Here is a 16,820-nt window from a genome sequence, read left to right as displayed (position 1 = left end):
CCAAGCGGGGGAGCAGAGAGAGCACAGAGGCCATCGCAGGAGCCCAGATGGAAGATGCTGGGGACTAGGAATGTAGTGCGTGTGTGCGTGTGTGAAAGAGACAGAGAGAAATGATTCTTCTGAATAACACCAAGCCACGCCAAACCCAAAAGAACTAGCTATAACATAGTGGTGGTAATAATCCTTTCTCTGCTTCCCACTCTTCGGAGTGGCATCTCTGACCTCTTCCCTCTTCTCTCTCAGTACCAAATTTTCATTCCAATGGTGAATAAAGTCCTGGTACGACACCGAATCAACCATCAGCGCTATGACGTCCTCATCTGCAGAATCGTCAAGGTGAACTGCACTTTCTTTCTGTTTCAGAGTCCCCCGTTGTCTTTTCCCGTTGGTATTCACGTGGTCTTAGCTGTGGGAGCACATCTAGCTTTTTAGTTCCGAACCGGCGACGGGCAGCCCATTTCTGTAAAGATAGCCAGTTTTGCTCGGCTCTCTAGGCGACCTGGGCTCTGACGCAATGATTCGGCCCTGCCGCCCCGGCTCGCAGTGGCTGTCCGCGCGTGGACGGGAATGAGCCCAGCCACCTGCCGGTGGGCTTTTGCTTGCGGTCACCATAGCGTGCTTCTCTAGCAGCTTGCATATGTTACACAATCCTCATCTTCCTTTGTTTGTTCTTTTTCCCAACCATCGGAAAATGAGGAAACTCTTCTTGGCTGTAGGGCCAAGCAAAGCCAGGCAAGGGGCTGTTTGCCACCCCTGCTCCTGACACTTCGTCCCTTTGATCACTGCCCCAGTTGTTGGGGCTTCGCCAGCTGCGTGGCTCATACTACGGAGTCCGTGCGGTCAGTGTGGCCAAGAGTGACCAGAGGAGATGGGTCTGCAGTGGGGAGTATAGCTGACCCGTGGTTCATTTTGTCCATGAGTTAAGTTAACTTTTTCCTTCTTGTTGAGGTCCTAATGTTTCCAGAAGGTGGGACCTTCCCGGGGTTTAATTAAGGGTGTTTTCCAAACTGGGAGGAGCTGCAGGGTTTTTCTGTGAATCTCTGGTTGCAGGGATACACCCTTGCTGATGAAGAAGAGGACCCTTTGATTTACCAGCATCGAATGCTGAGGAGTGGCCAAGGAGATGCGTTGGCCAGTGGGCCGGTAGAAACAGGACCCATGAAGAAACTGCATGTCAGCACCATCAACCTTCAAAAGGCAAGTCCATGCTTTCTGGGGGACTTGGCAAGGAGAGGCCTGCTCTTCTCTCTTGTCTAGAACTCCTAGCTCTTGCTGCCACCAGCGTAAAACAACCAAAGACCAGCCCAAGCGTTTTTCTGAAACTCTAGGTACCGTGAACTTAGGTCATTTTGTCTGTCCCTAGGTATCCAAATTACACATTTTTTTAATAGAGGGTAAATGTAGAACAAAGTTCTAAACTTCCTTGGAGCTTTGATAGAGTCCTTCGTTGTGAGTAACATTCTCATCTCTTACATGACTGGAACAAAACCGGTGAGCTCCTTAGTTAGCACCGAGACTGATGCAGTCCCTTTAAAGCGGGGCTTCTCAGCCTCCCGAGACTCACAGGGCTCGCCGAATGCTGGCAGCTGGTGGAAGATACTTGCTTAGACTCAGGCGGTCCAAGGTCAGGCCTACGTTCTGCATTTCTACCAGAGTCCTATGTAAGGCCACTGCTGCTGGTCCACGGACCACATTTTGAGTAGCAAGCTTTTTCTTTTTTTAACGTTTATTTTAGTTTTGAGTGAGAGCAAGAGCGAGCGGGGAAGGGGCCTGGAGTGAGAATTCCAAGCAGGCTCCATGCTGTCAGTACAGAGCCTGATGGGGGGCTCAAACTCATAAACTGTGAGATCGTGACCTGAGCCCAAGTCAGACACTTAACTGACTGAGTCACCCAGACACCCCCAGCAAGATCTTTTAGATCTTTGCAGACAAATACCGAATTCTCTGTGCTGACAAAAGCCTGGGATGTAACCAGTAGTCTCACCATATATACCACCAGCCATCCACTTAAAAAATAGGCGGGTTCAAAGCATCACTAGTCGATCGCAGCAGAGTAATCGTGACGTTCCTGACTTTTAAATACATACACCGGGTTGCTTATTTCCCACGTTTTGTATTAGTGTCAGTGCTTCTGGAGACTGTAAGCAGTCCCTGTTTGGACTTCACCATCGTAGGAGTCTTCCTTCATTAGCAGTTGCCCCACAGCAGCTGCCCTTCAAGTGTGGCATGGACCGAGATAAAGAACTGGGCAGGATTGGGTCCCAGCTGCCCTGTTCTCTGCTTTTGACCCAGCCCGTAACGATTTGAACACGTGTGTGTGTGTGTGTGTGTGTGTGTGTGTGTGTGTTGACACACAGCTTGGGACCACTGAGGCCTATCACTGACTGTTGAGCCAGGCTTCTGCACCCGCACAGCCAGCTATAAAGTGACCCCTGCTGAGAAACGTTGGATGATCCGAGAGGGAGGTGGTGAAAGACCCCTGGGGCAGGCGTGACGCTGCTGTCCCTCTGTGGAGTGTGTCCTGCTAGCCCGGGACTCCAGGAGAAGGAAAAGGTCACCAGTCACCCGGCACTCCTGGGCGGTTGTCGAGGCCACCCTGCTGACACCTCACACTTCAGGGAGGGGCCGGGCAAAGAGGCCAGATGCACATTTCCACCCAGATGTGTTTTCAGCCCGCCTGGGTTCAGAATGTCCTTCCAAGCAGGCAGCTGTCCACCTTCTCTTAGAGCTTTGTTCGGGCTATTTTAGGAAATTCCCCAGTAGTCTAGTTTGCTTCCAGGAAGGCTTGCTTTCTACCCAGGACTTAGAGAAAAAAGCGTCCCCCTTGCCAAACAGAAGGAAGAAAGAGCCTCTAGTTTATCTCACCTGAGAGAACAGAGCCAGTCCAGAAGGCCTCAGCAGGATCTCCGGCGCTGACTCTCAGACCCGTTTGTGCTTCCCCGTACTCGCGTGCTGAGCGCTCGGGGTCAGCGCGGCCCCGCTTTCAGCCTCTTTCAGAGCGACAGTGCGCCACCTCGGCCATCTTTCTACTGGCTGTGCTAATAGAGGAGTTACACGGGACCAGAGATAGAAAAACCATTCGTACATGCCTCTAGGATGCCCGCCAGGATTTTCAGCAGCTTTACTGTCCTAGGAGAGGCTGTCTGGGCTTAGGTTCTAATCGAATGAGCTGATGTCCTGTCAACATGCGCCAGCGTCACCGGCTGAGGCAGTCCACGGCGGGTGGCGGCAGAGGGACGGTGGCAGGTGTCAACAGTTACTACAGACCCCAGAGAAGCAAGAGTGGATTATGTTTTCAATGAAAGGCCCATATGGGGGACTCGGCCTGTCCGCTGGATTGCACAGTTGTCCGTGAAGCTAAGCTTTCCAAGCACTCAGTTGCTACCATTTCTCAAACGCTAACCAGAACGATAGCAATAATGACTACCGACATTTGTTGAGTGCTTTCAACGTGTCAGGCACTGGTGCGAGCACTTTATGTACATTGACTCATTTAACCTTCACCCTATGAGTTAGGTGCTGTCATTACTGTCACCGCCGTACAGACATGGATGTTGAGGCCCTGAAAGGTTAAGTAATTTATCCAACGTCAGCTGGTAGTGGTGGAGCCAGGATTTGACCTGAGTGTCGTGACTACAGAGTCAAGTCTCTTAACCACCGTGCTGAATCACCTCCGCCTTACCCAGGCTCGACTTCACGTCATTGGAGGGAAAAGACATTAGTGATTCTCCCTTTTGTATGTCCTCAGCTTTTAAAATGCCATGCACCGAAGGGGCGCCTGGATGGCTCAGTGGGTGAAGCATCCAACTTGGGCTCAGGTCATGATCTCACAGTTTGTGGGTTCGAGCCCCACATCGGGCTCTCTGCTGCCAGCACGGATCCTCGCTTCAGATCCTCTGTCTCCTTCCCTCTTCCCCTCCATCCCCTGTCAAAAATAAATAAACATTAAAAAAAATTTTTTTTGAAGGGGGAGGGTGCCTGAATGGCTCAGTCAGTTAAGCATCTGACTTCAGCTTAAGTCATGATCTTGTGATTCATAAGTTCAAGCCCCGCCTCGGGCTCAGAGTCTGGGGCCTGCTTTGGATTCTGTGTCTCCCTGTCTTTCTTTGCCCCTCCCCTGTTCGTACTCTGTCTCTCTCTAAAAAATAAATAAAAACATTTAAAAAATTTTTGGAGGGGAGGCACCTGGGTGGCTCAGTTGGTTGGGTGTCCAACTTCAGCTCAGGTCATGATCTTGCAGTTCATGAGCTCGAGCCCCATATCAGGCTCTGTGCTGACAGCTCGGAGCCTGGAGCCTGCTTCGGATTCTGTGTCTCCGCCTCTCTCTGCCCCTCCTTCGCTCCTACTTTGTCTTTCTCTCTCTCTCTCTCTCAAAAAAAATAAATACACATTAAAAAAAATTTTTTTTAAATGCCATGCACTGCAGAGCAGCTGTCCAGAGATCTTTTGTGTAGGGAGGAAGCCACAAGCCTCTGGATAGAAAAGAACTTGATGCTCCCATTTTGTTCAATAGAACAAGGTCTAAAAGTCAAGTAAGTAGTGTCAGTCTTCTTCCGGGTTCAGGGTTCTCATTGTACGATCATTGAGAATCATGCACGTAGTTTTCCAGTTTGTCTCGTAACATTTCTCTTTTAGTTTCTGACATAAAATAATAGTTTATATGATGTCACCCACTGATAACTCATCAGAAGCCACTGCAGGTCTCCAGGTGACCCCAGGGAAGTGAGAGGTTGAGTTGTTGATGGTTAGGTGGTGTAGCACATGGGGATGTCTTTCATTCCCTGGACAATTTCGCTTGAGAACCTCTGCTCTAGTTTACTCAGTTTCCCTAGTTTAGGGAAGATCCATGTGTCTGTTCTGCCAGGAAATCTTTTTTTTTTATTTTTATTAAATTTTTTTTTGAATGTGTTTTTTTTTTTTTTTTAATTTTTAGTGTTTGTTTATTTTTGAGAGAGACAGAGACAGAATGTGAACAGGGGAGGGGCAGAGAGAGGGAGACACAGAATCCAAAGCAGGCTCCAGGCTCTGAGCTGGCAGCCCAGAGCCCGACACCGGGCTCGAACTCACAACCCATGAGATCGTGACCTGAGCTGAAGTCAGACGCTTAACCGACTGAGCCACCCAGGCGCCCCTTGAATGTTTATTTTTGATAGAGAGAGAGAGAGGGAGACAGAGCATGAGTGGGGGAGGGGCAGAGGAAGAGGAAGACACAGAATCTGAAGCAGGCTCCAGGCTCCGAGCTGTCAGCACAGAGCCCGACACGGGGTTCGAACTCCCAGGCCATGAGATGATGACCTGAGCCGAAGTCAGACGCTCAACCGACTGAGCCACCCAGGTGCCCCTGGAAAATCTTCTAAGAATATATTTTAGGGGTGCCTGGGTGGCTCAGTCCTTTAAGTGTCCAGCTCTTGACTTGGGCTCAGGTCATGATTTTGAGATTTGTGGGATCAAGCCCCATGTTAGGCTGCACACTGATGGCGTGGAGCCTGCTTGGGATGTCTCTTTCCCTCTCTCTCTCTCTCTGCCCCTCCCCAGCTTGTACGCTCTCTCTCTCTCTTTTTCTCTCTCTCTCTCAAAAAAATAACATAAACATTTTTTTAAGGGTATGTGGTAAAAATTGGGCGAGGCCAGTTTAAAGAAACGTCATTTTGATAATAATAGCAATCATTTTTTGCTCTTCCCTTCCAGCCGGGCACTTTAGGTATTTTATCCCTTGATGCAGAAGACTGAGGCTTAGATGCAACACAAGTAGTTTGCCCAGAGTGCTACACCTGCCCAGTGGCGGATCCAGGATTCCCGCTGGTGTGCCTGACTTCGCAGTTACAGGTGCTCACAGGAGCGCTAACTTTGTGCCAAGCACTGGTATAAACCTCTTACACATATTCAACCTACTTAATCCTTAAAACACCCTATGAGGTGGGACCTATGGCCCTCATTTTACAAGTGAGGAAACAGGCACAGAGAAGTAACTTGCCCGACGTCAGACAGCCAGTGAGTTAGACAACAGCCGTTTGAGCTCAAGCTGCCGAGCTCCAGAGGCTGGACCTTCCCGCCCCGCTCCCTGAGCTTCCCCTGGTCATAACCCTTCGTGCCTGGAATGCTCAGAGTCTTGAGGAAAGTTGGAGGGAATCGATCAGAAGGTAAAAATTGGATCTGTTCCATTCCTTCTGTCCCATTCCACCACAGTGCCGTGCGCTCTGGGCTCAGGCTCGCCCGATCGTAACGTGGTTCACGGTAGCGTGAACCTGAGCGTTTTCCCTCTCCCTGTGTGACCCTCTGCTGTCAGGTGGGCCAGTGTCCTCATGCAGAGGGCCCAGGGCCCATCACACACTGCAGGGGCCGTTAGGCTTTGTTGAACGCACCCTGCGCGTGACGGCCCCATCCATCATGGGTCCGTAGAGCTGTTGGCTTTGCCGATAGAGGTAGGGTCCGGCACAGATGAGTTGTAAAACAGTCTTTTTCTTTATCGTGCTATAGTCCAAAGGTTGCCGCTTTTGTTTTATGGCTGCTAATTAGATGTTACTCTTTTGTATTTGCGCTCTGAGGGAATTTGGTCACGGGAGGTCACGACTTCATAAATCAAAGACAGAATAATCATTAAATAGATGAGGGTTCTTCACAACTGGCCCTTGAAGCTGATGGTTTTCCGTTGTCGCCTGGGGATCACAGGCCTGGGGAGCTGCCAGAAGGGTCTCCAAAGATGACTGGCTAGAATGGCTGAGGCGGCTGAGTCTGGAGCTCCTGAAGGACTCGTCTTCACCTTCCCTGCGCTCGTGCTGGGCCCTGGCTCAGGCCTACAACCCGATGGCCAGGTATGTCATGGCCGGCCGCCCTCCTCCCCCGCTTCAGTGTGGGATCAAGAGATTCAGCACAGAGAAAACCATATATAAGTTCCTTTCTATTAGCGGTAGCAGTAAAAGGGGCTAGTATTTTTAATTTTGCCAACTCGTGGTGGAAAAAAATAAAAGGCAAATTGAACAAGCTCATGTCACAGGAACAAGCTCATGTCACATCTTAACCTTGCTGAGATTTAGGTCCAGAATTTTAATTACAACGTCCTTTACAACTCCGAAAACAATGATGTAATGGCTTACTCTAACTGTTTTCCGATAATAATGATACTCTTAATTCTTTACTGCTGCATTACACATAACCCCAGAACTTACTGGTCTTAAACGACGACAGTCATTTATTTTGCTCATGAATCTGCAGTGGACATGACCTGTGGGGACAGCTCGTCTCTGCTTCAGTGTCAGTGGGGCTGTTTGTCCGGGGGTCAGAGGACCCACTTTCAAGGTGGCTCATCCACACGTCTGGCAGGTTGGGGCTTTTTTTTTTTTCCTTTTTTTTAATGTTTATTTTTGACAGAGAATGAGACAGAGTGTGAGTTGGGAAGGAGCAGAGAGAGGGGGAAAGACAGAGTCCGAAGCAGGCTCCAGGCCCGAGCTGTCAGCAAAGAGCCCAATGTGGGGAATGAACCCACGAACTGTGAGATCATGACCTGAGCCCAAGTCGGACACTTAATCGACTGAGCCCCCTAGGCGCCCCGTTGGAGCTTTTGAGTGGGAACTGCTCTGGCTAGGAGCCTTGGTTCCTCTCCGTGTGGCTCATTCTGTGGGGATCATTCACCGAATACTGGCGGGTTCAAGACTGAATGTCCCCAAGGGAACAAGGCAGAAGTGTATGATATTTGTATGACGTGGCCTCGGAAGTCACACAGTGTCACTTCTGCCACACTCTGTAGTTCAAGGCAGTCACAGAAGCCCACTCACACTCAAGGGGAGGAGATAATGGATGCTGTCCATCGATAGGGGAGTAGGAAGATTCTAGGAGAACATGTGGAAGAAGAGAGACTGTGGCAGCCATCTTTGAGAAATAGAATTTGCCATAAAAAAATACTGTTTTAAATAATAAGTCTCAGCCATTGAAGATTTGGTTTATAAAAAGTTTCACTGCATGTAAAAGATTTACAGTATAATGTAAACGAACGAAATGGAATACAAGATGGTGTGTGTGATTTCAACTATTAAAAACACTTGTACAGGGGCGCCTGGGTGGCGCAGTCGGTTAAGCGTCCGACTTCAGCCAGGTCACGATCTCGCGGTCCATGAGTTCAAGCCCCGCGTCGGGCTCTGGGCTAATGGCTCGGAGCCTGGAGCCTGTTTCCGATTCTGTGTCTCCCTCTCTCTCTGCCCCTCCCCCGTTCATGCTCTGTCTCTCTCTGTCCCCAAAATAAATAAAAAACGTTGAAAAAATTTTAAAAACAAACAAACAAACAAAAAAACACTTGTACAGAGGGAAGAGATTAGAAAGTAATACAGCAGTAATTAAGTAGGAAGGCCTAAGGAGTATTTTTTTTTAACGTTTTTTCTGTTTTCCAGATTTTTCTATGACGGATAATTATAATGGGGCATAAAATGCTATTTTTTATGCTTTAAAAATAGTTCCTAGGATTTCCCTGGTCGCACAGTGTGCAGATTTCACATGCTCAGCTGATGGAGCGTATCTCTCTTCTGCCCCAGGTCATGTTCGAACACAACGTCATCCAAAAGAGGCTTGTGATAAAACGTGCACGTATGCGTTTATCACTATAGTGCCAACTGTGTGCATTTGGCCTTGGATGTAGGTCAGAAAGTTTATTTCTTAATTTACACGGGACTTCTTTTGGTCTTCGTGTTATCCTTTGAATTTCACATTTTGTTTTTTCCAGAAGATTCCAAAATTAGATACTTGGTCTGGTTTAACCTTTTTTAATGTGTAATAAAAAGCATATGTAGAGGCATGAAATACTCAACCCATCCATTATAAGCATACCTTATAGTTTCCAAGCCCCTTTCCCCAACATTCACCACAAAAGGGCATGGGATTAAAGTTCAGATGTCATCGGGCACAGCAAATATGTCTATTCGTGTGATGCTTTGATGATTTAAAGTAGTCGTAGTAATCTTAGAAATGACACCTCTGGTTCCAGGTCTCCAGTGGTGAGGTTGGCGTAGGGAATCCTTCGGGATTCTATTCGCTAACGTTTCTAGTTTCTTAAGTCCTGTTGTGTGTCTGTGACCATTCAGCTAAGGGTTCTGGTCGTGTTTTGAAAAGCAGTCATAGGTGCTGCCTCTGCCGCTTCCGATCGTAGGAATTTGGACATTACCTGAGAAGGATCCCAAGAATCCTTTGGAGATGATCATATTCTGCATCGGCTAATGCCAACTTCTATGCTGGAAGTCCCCTTTCTGTTCATTCCCCCGCCCACTGAAGAGAAAAAATGCGAACTCTGCTAAGAAACGTGCCTGTGAGACAGGCTATTGCCCCTCGCACCCCCACGCAGCTTGCTGTGCGCACAGTGTGCCTGCGCTGTAAATACAGGAGTCACTGGTCACGTGTGCTTGCACGAACGGACTTAAAATTAAACAGAACTTAAAATTCCGTTCCTCAGGCACACTTCACCACGGTTCAGGTACTCAGTGGCCAGTGGCTACCGTATCGGACAGATACAGAGCATTTCCAGCAAGTTCTGATGGACAGCACCTGTCTGTGTGTCCGAGCAAAGTCAGTGACGCCGGGAGTAGATTGACGGGTGTGACTTGATGGCACCGGGCAGAGGCACGAGAGGCATTGCCAACATCTTTTTCCGTTCTCTCCGCCTTCAGGGATCTTTTCAATGCCGCGTTTGTGTCCTGCTGGTCTGAACTGAACGAAGACCAGCAGGATGAACTCATCAGGAGCATCGAGCTGGCCCTCACCTCGCAGGACATCGCCGAAGTCACACAAACTCTCTTAAACTTGGCTGAATTCATGGAACACAGTGACAAGGTGAGATGCTCCGCCGTTGTCCAGATGGAGCCCGACAGGAGCCAGGTGGGAGGGAGAAGTGGCCCGGCCGCCGCGCTCCTACGCTGTGGGTTCTGTTCTGCCCTAGGGCCCCCTGCCACTGAGAGACGACAACGGCATCGTCCTGCTGGGCGAGAGGGCCGCCAAGTGCCGAGCATATGCCAAAGCACTACACTACAAAGAGCTGGAGTTCCAGAAAGGTCCGACCCCTGCCATCCTAGAGTCTCTCATCAGGTAGGCTCAAAACCCTTTTTAATCGCCGCCTTCATCTGAATCGACCTCTCTCCCTCCGCCGCCTGGTACCAAATCACCGCCGTCACCTGGAGACTTCTGCTCCGTGAAATCGGCCGCCCGGTCCGGCCAGCACGTTTAAATGCGATGTGGTTGCAGACGGCTCTCCCCGCTGTCAGAGCCGTAATTGTCACTTCTGTTAACCCTCAGCACATGGGCTCCCGTTTTCCAACCTGGGCCTGCTTGTCCCAGGGAAATCAGTCCAGAAGCGATTCCGGGGCAGTAGCAGCCTAGGAGCGATAGATTTGACACTGGGGTTCCATCGCCCTCTCTGGTGGGAGTAAAATACTGGCTCCACTGCCCCAAGGGCCACTGGGGTTTTGCTGCCCGAGTCTTCCTCCTCTGGGGTTCTGTGAATCTAAGAGGCAGAGCGAAGTCTGAGACTCAGTGATCTTTTCCCTTGGTTTGGTCATGCGTTCTCCTCTCGTAAGACGGTTTTTAGTCTTCTGGGCATGGACAAAAATAGGTTGTTTAATAAATTTTCTGCTGTTACGAAATTAGAAGCAGCCTCAAATGTTAGCTCCAGCTCCCAGAGAACTGTTCGCTTCCCCTAATGATTATCAGAGAATATTAACTCTGGGATCTAATTATCTTCATGTAAATGCTAACACGGTTGATTATTTCACTACAGATAGTTTAGGGGAAAATCACCCAGCTAATAAGTACCTCCTTTGTGGCTGAAACAGTCTGCTGTGTGTGATGCTTCCTTCATTTGAGATAATAATCAAATAGCCAGCTTCCCTGCCAGGCCTGCTTTTGAGTCAATGCTGAGTATTCCTTTAAACACCTTAAAAAGTGACCAAAAGGCAAGAGAGTCATGTTTTTGTCCAAGTGAAGTGAACTTGGAGAGACCATTGATTTCTACGATATCACACACCAACAGATATAAACATGCCATCCTCTGGGGTCGGCTTCCATTTCAGATTAGGTCCAGCAGATGTGAAAACCTGCATTTCTTCTCCCCCCCCCCCCACCCCCTCTGGCTTTGGTAATATTGTCTTCCTTGAGAACTGATAGAAAATCTGGCAACTGAATATAATAACCTCAGTGTCAAAGAACCAGTTTTGCGTGTCAATTTCCTTGCTGAGCTTTCTCTGTTTGACAGCTCTCTGAAACCTCCCTGGTGCCACCCCAGGTCTTTCTCCGTATTTGAAACAATCACAGAAGCATTAGTGTGTATACGGATTTGTAACAGGAAGGTATAGTCAGAGGCCTGGAAAAGTGTCCAAGAAAGTCATTAACTTCTTATGCCAGTATAACTGAAAATGAGTCCTCAGAAATCCCTGCAGACTGATCTTGACTTTAAGAACACAGACAAATAGAAACCTGTGCTCCCAGATGAAGCCAGTGCTCTGAGCTCCGGTTTTGTCCCGGCCTGACTGAGCCGAGTTCACGAGTTCACAGCGCCGCCTCCCATCGTCCCATAACGTCACTTTTCTGTTTCCACTGGCCGCTTTTCCCACTGAAAACTGCACTTCCTACGCACCATGGCAATGAAATGTTCTGCCATCGTTGTCCCCACAGAAAGTTTTAAGAAACAGGCTTAGGCAAAGGTGCTGTTAGAGAATGTGCGCCCAGCACCACCCCAGTCCTCTAGCTGAGCCTCGTGGAAACCCCTCCCAGGGGTCCCACCGCTGGTGGTTGCGTGTCCCTGAGTTACTGCTTGGGTCCCGTGTTGGAGACACGGCTCCTCAGTGATAGATTGAACTCCCTTCCTCGCCGTGGCTGCCGGGGAGCTCACAGCTCGGGTCCTGGCCCACCTCTAATAGACTCTAACTTGACCTCTAACAGACTACAGACCCTCGACCTCTTTTGTCTGCTGCCCTCTCTCCTCCCAGCTTTATTTTGTCTTTCCTGCTCTTTCCCTTCACTGTTTGTGCCCTTTCTTAAAGGTTATTCTGGTATATATCTTTGAGTCGACTGCCTTAAATTCTCTTTGAAACAATCAGGTTACCTGTTCACAAAAATGTCTTTGCACAGCTGTTCCTTAGTTTTTGTTTTTGTATTTAAAAGCTGTGCTGTGCTAACAGTACGGTTCTCTTGCTACTGGTCTGACTTCCTACTTCTTGACGTTTCTACTATTTACTCCAGGACAAATTAAATCTCACATGTAATCCTCAAACCAGGCTCACAGTGAGACATTATAAACTACTCCCATCTCCTCAAAGCTTGTATATATCAGTAAGTATAATTGCTTCATAAGGGAACAGAAGATTAAATGGTATTGAATTATTTGTAAACATACACACACACCGGCTTTTACTTGGTTAGCCTGTAGCATTAGGTTAAGGTCTAGTGCCTGCTGACTCAGACCATTAGGGCCCCTGTAACAAATTGCCATAGACGGGGGGCTTAAACAAGAAACACTTTTCACAGTTCTGGAAGCTGGGAAGTCCAAGGTCAGGATGCCAGCACAGTTGAGTTCTGGAGAGCACCCTCTTCCAGGTTGCCCCACGGACGACTTCTCTCTGTGTGCTCAAGTGGCAAAAAGCAGAGAACAAGCTCTTTGGGCTTTTTTTTTTTTTTTTTTAATGTCTATTTTTATTTTGAGAGGAAGAGAGAACGAGTGAGCAGGGGAGAGGCAGAGAGAGAGGGAGAGCAAGAATCCCCAACAGGCTCTGTGCTGAAAGCACACAGCCCAGCACAGGGCTTGAACTCACAAACCATGAGATCATGACCTGAGCCAACACCAAGAGTTGGATGCTCAACCGACTGAGCCCCCAGGCTGTTTTTTTTATGAGGGCCCTAATCCCGTTTGTGAGGGCTCTACCGTCATGGCCTGATCACCTCCCAAAGACCCTACTTCCCAATCCCATCACACTGGGAGTTAGCCTTCAACACAGGAATTTGGGGAGACATAAACATTCAGTCCACAGCATTTCTCTCCTGGCCCCCAAAACGCATGTCCTTCTTAAATGCAAAATCCATCCATTCCGTCACAACAGCCCCAAAGTCAACCCATTCCAGGATCAGCTCTAAAGTCTCATCTAAATATCATCTAAATCGGGGATAGACTTGAGAATCTAGGTACAGTTCATCCTGAGACAAAATTTGTCTCTGGCTGCGAACCTGTGAAAACAAACAAGTTACATGCTTCCAGAATACACTGATGGGGCAGTAACAGGAGAGCCATCCCCATTCCAAGAGACACGGGGAAGAAGGAAAGGGTGACAGGTCCCACGCAAGGCAAACTTCATGAGATCTCCAGAGTAATCGCTTTTGGCTGGATCCTCTGCTCTCCAAGCCCTCTGGGTAACGGTCTGCCTTCTGGACCTGCTGGGCAGAGGTCCTGGCCCCACAGCTCCACCGGCTAGATGGCCCGGTGGTGGCTCTACCCCCACAGCTTTGGGCAGAGTTCACGGGCCTGTTAAAAGCAAGGCAATGGTCCTCCTGTTTGAAAACAAGCAGGCAGCCCTGCTGATCTCTGAATCAACTTCAGGATCATTCTCTTCTTGTTCACAGCCAAGTAGCTCCATAGTCCCGTCCTGTAAAATCCAGGAAGTTCAACAGCCTTCCTTCATTCCCTCCTGTCTCTTTGCCCGTCTGTTCAATGTGGTAGTTTTCCTGCCGGAGTAGCTGATTAGGTCCATGGTTCCTGACACCCAGTCCCCTGAGCAAAGCCTCACGTGGCCGTACCCTTCGTGCTCTCCCCAAATGCACGCACTCACTTCTCACAGTAGAGATAGGCTGAGAATTTCCCAAATCTTTAAGTCCCGGCTCCTTTTTCGCTGTTGCTTCTCTCCTCTCTCCTTTTACTCTAAGCAGTCAGGAAGAACCAAGCCACTCCTCCTCAGTTTGCCTAGAAATCTCCTCAGCTAATACCCAGGGTCATCATTCACAAGTTCTGCCTTCCACCAAACACTACGGCGTTGAGCACATTTCGGGCAAAATTTTTGCCACTTTATAACAAGGATTGCCTTTTCTCTATTCCCCCATAACCCGTCTTCCTTTCCGTCGGAGAACTCGTCAGAATGGCCTTTACCATCATATTTCCGTCACCGTTCTGTTCACAACTATGCATGTTCTCTAAGAAGACAGAAGCGTTCTCTGTGGTTCTCTTTTTTTTCTTTCTGAGCTTTCACCAGAATTTGCCTTTGAGAGTCCATTCACGGTAGTCTGGGCTTTCTCTAGCACGCAGCCCAAAACTCTCCCAGCCTCTGCCCATCACCCTGTTCCAGAGCCACTTCGTCGTTTCTAGGTGTTTGGTACAGCAGCACCCCGCATCTTGGTACCAGTTTCCTGTTTCAGTCCATTCGGGCCGCTGTAACAAAATGCCATGGACCAGGGGGCTTAATCAGCTTTGACTTCTCACGGCTCTGGAGGCTGGGCAGCCCACAATCAGGGAGCAGCACGGTTGGGTACTGGTGGCACCCTCTTCCAGGTTGCCACGTTGCCACCTTCTCACTGTGTCCTCACGTGGCTGAAAGCAGAGCTCAAGCTCTCTGGGGTCTCTTTCATAAGGGCCCTAATTGCATCCGTGAGCCACCCCACCCTCGTGACCTAATCCCCTCCCAAAGGCCCTGCTTCCGAACACATTGGGAATTGACTTCGACGTAGGATTTGGGGGGGACACACACATTCAGTCCACAGGACCTGCTTCTCACCCAAAGTAGAAGGAAGTGTCTGATCCAAGCTGGATGCTTTCATCCCTGCCCAACCCCTAGCAAGTAATCCCATTTTTTAAGAATTTTCTGACTGAGATTAGCAGAATTAAGACCAAAAACAGGGGCCGGCACTTCCATGGTGGCTGTGCAGCAGCGTACCTCGTGGAGGATGAAACAGAATGTGCTTTACTTTCCGGGGTGACACTGAGTTCTCCTTTGGTTCCTGGTGATTCTGTCCTCTTTAGGGCCAGAGACTGTGTTGGCTCCTCTCTGAATCCTTGGTGTCTGTCCTCTGGCTGCACCCGGAGACGTGCTTGGAAAGTGGTGGTTCTGGTCAGAATCCGCACCGTAGGTTAAGTGGCTGGGGGCGTCCTCCAACATTAACATTGTCACGAAAAATTTATACTTCTGTTTACGCAATTGTGTACATGTAAAAATAGGAGTAAGTTTTAGCAACTATAGGTTTGGATTAGGACGGTGTAGATGCTTTGCACCCCAACTTTATTAAGGAATAATTAATATAATTGTATATATTAAAAATGTACAACATGAAGGCAGGTGCCTGGGTGGTTCAGTAGGTTAAGCATCCGACTCTTGGTTTTGGCTCAGGTCATGATCTCACGGTTCATGGGATTGAGTCCCTCATCCAGCTCTGTGCTGACAGCATGGAGCCTGCTTGGGATTCTCTCTCTCTGTCTCTCTCTCTCTCCCCCCAAATAAATAAACACTTAAAAATAATAATAATAAAATAAAATGTACAACATGATAACTTGATATACATTATGGAATGCTTATCAAGCTCAAGATCATTAACACATCCATCACCTCACATCATTAACTCGTGTGTGTGTGTGTGTGTGTGTGTGTGTGTGTGTGTGATAAGGACACTTAAAACCCACTCTCAGCAACTTTAAAATGTGCAGCACTGACTATAGTCCCCATGCCGTGCATGAGATCCTTGGAATCTACTCATCTTACAGTGGAAAGTTTGTGCCCTTCAACCTGTCTCCCCATTTCCCCGGCTCTCTGCACCCCCTGGCAACCATGGTTCTGTTCTCTTTCTGTGGAATCAGGTGGTGGTTATGGTTTTTGTTTCATTTTGTTTTGTTTTTTTAGATTCTACATGTAGGGGTTACCATATGGTATTTTTCTTTTCCTATCTTATTTCACTTAGCATAATGCCCTCCAGATTCATCCATGTCATCATAAATGGCAGAGTTTCCTTCTTTTATATGGCTGAATGATATTCCTCTGTGTGTGTGTGTGTGTGTGTGTGTGTGTGTGTGTGTCTTTACCCACTCATCTGTCACCAGACACCTAGGCTGTTTCCATGTCTTGGCCATTGTGAATAATGCTGCAGTGGACATGGGAATACGGACATCTTTTCAAGATACTAATTTCCTTTCCTTTGCATACGTACCCAGAAGTGGAATTTCAGGATCATATGGTAATTTTATTTTTAAAAATCTCCCCATCTGCATTCCCACCAGCGATGTACAAGGGTTTCCTATTTTCCACATCCTCATCAACACTTGCTGTCTCTTGCCTTTTTGATAACAGCCATCGGACCTGGTATGAGAAGATACCTGATGATGAGTGATGTTGAAAACCTTTTCACGTGCCTATTGGCCATTCCGCGAATGTCTTCTTTGGGAAAATGTCTATTCAGGACCTTTGCCCTTTTTTTAATTGGGAATATTTACTTTTTTGCTATTAAGTCGTATGATTCCTTTATATATTTTGTTATTAACTCCTCACGAGGGGCTATAGATGGCAAATCATTTCTCCCATACTGCAGGTTGTCTTTTCAACGTATTGCTTCTTTGCTGTGCAGAAGCTTTTTAGTTGTAGGTGAGCCCACTTATTGATTTTAGCCTTTGGTGCCTAGAGCTTCAGATGTTTTTTTAGTTGTGGGGTTAGAGGAGATGAGAGAGAGAATTATTAGCTACTTCTGCCAGAGGCGTTTACGCTTTTTCTGCTCTTCTCTTAACCCCCTGATCTTTTTATCCTCACTTTCCAGGCAGTATTGCGCCGGCTGCTGGCACCTCAGACTCCCCGCCTGCCTCGGGGAGTTTGTTTGAATGCCTGTCCTGTGGA

General features: G+C 48.3%; 1 protein-coding gene across 3 annotated transcripts in view; it reads left to right on the top strand.

The window, feature by feature from the left end:
* MTOR (mechanistic target of rapamycin kinase) overlaps positions 1-16,820 on the top strand; it is a 135,218-nt gene that overhangs the window by 50,081 nt on the left and 68,317 nt on the right. For all 3 annotated transcript variants that reach the window (XM_043573739.1, XM_043573742.1, XM_043573740.1), the window contains 5 exons: positions 244-336; positions 1,051-1,197; positions 6,670-6,812; positions 9,648-9,810; positions 9,917-10,062. In XM_043573739.1, coding sequence (XP_043429674.1) covers positions 244-336; positions 1,051-1,197; positions 6,670-6,812; positions 9,648-9,810; positions 9,917-10,062 — 692 coding nt within the window. The remainder of the gene's footprint in view (positions 1-243; positions 337-1,050; positions 1,198-6,669; positions 6,813-9,647; positions 9,811-9,916; positions 10,063-16,820) is intronic.

The sequence above is a fragment of the Prionailurus bengalensis genome, chromosome C1 (assembly GCF_016509475.1).
Source record: "Prionailurus bengalensis isolate Pbe53 chromosome C1, Fcat_Pben_1.1_paternal_pri, whole genome shotgun sequence".
In the NCBI taxonomy this organism is placed as follows: Eukaryota; Metazoa; Chordata; class Mammalia; order Carnivora; family Felidae; genus Prionailurus; species Prionailurus bengalensis.
Note: the sequence above shows the minus strand (reverse complement) of the source record. Positions and strands in the feature narration are given on the sequence as shown.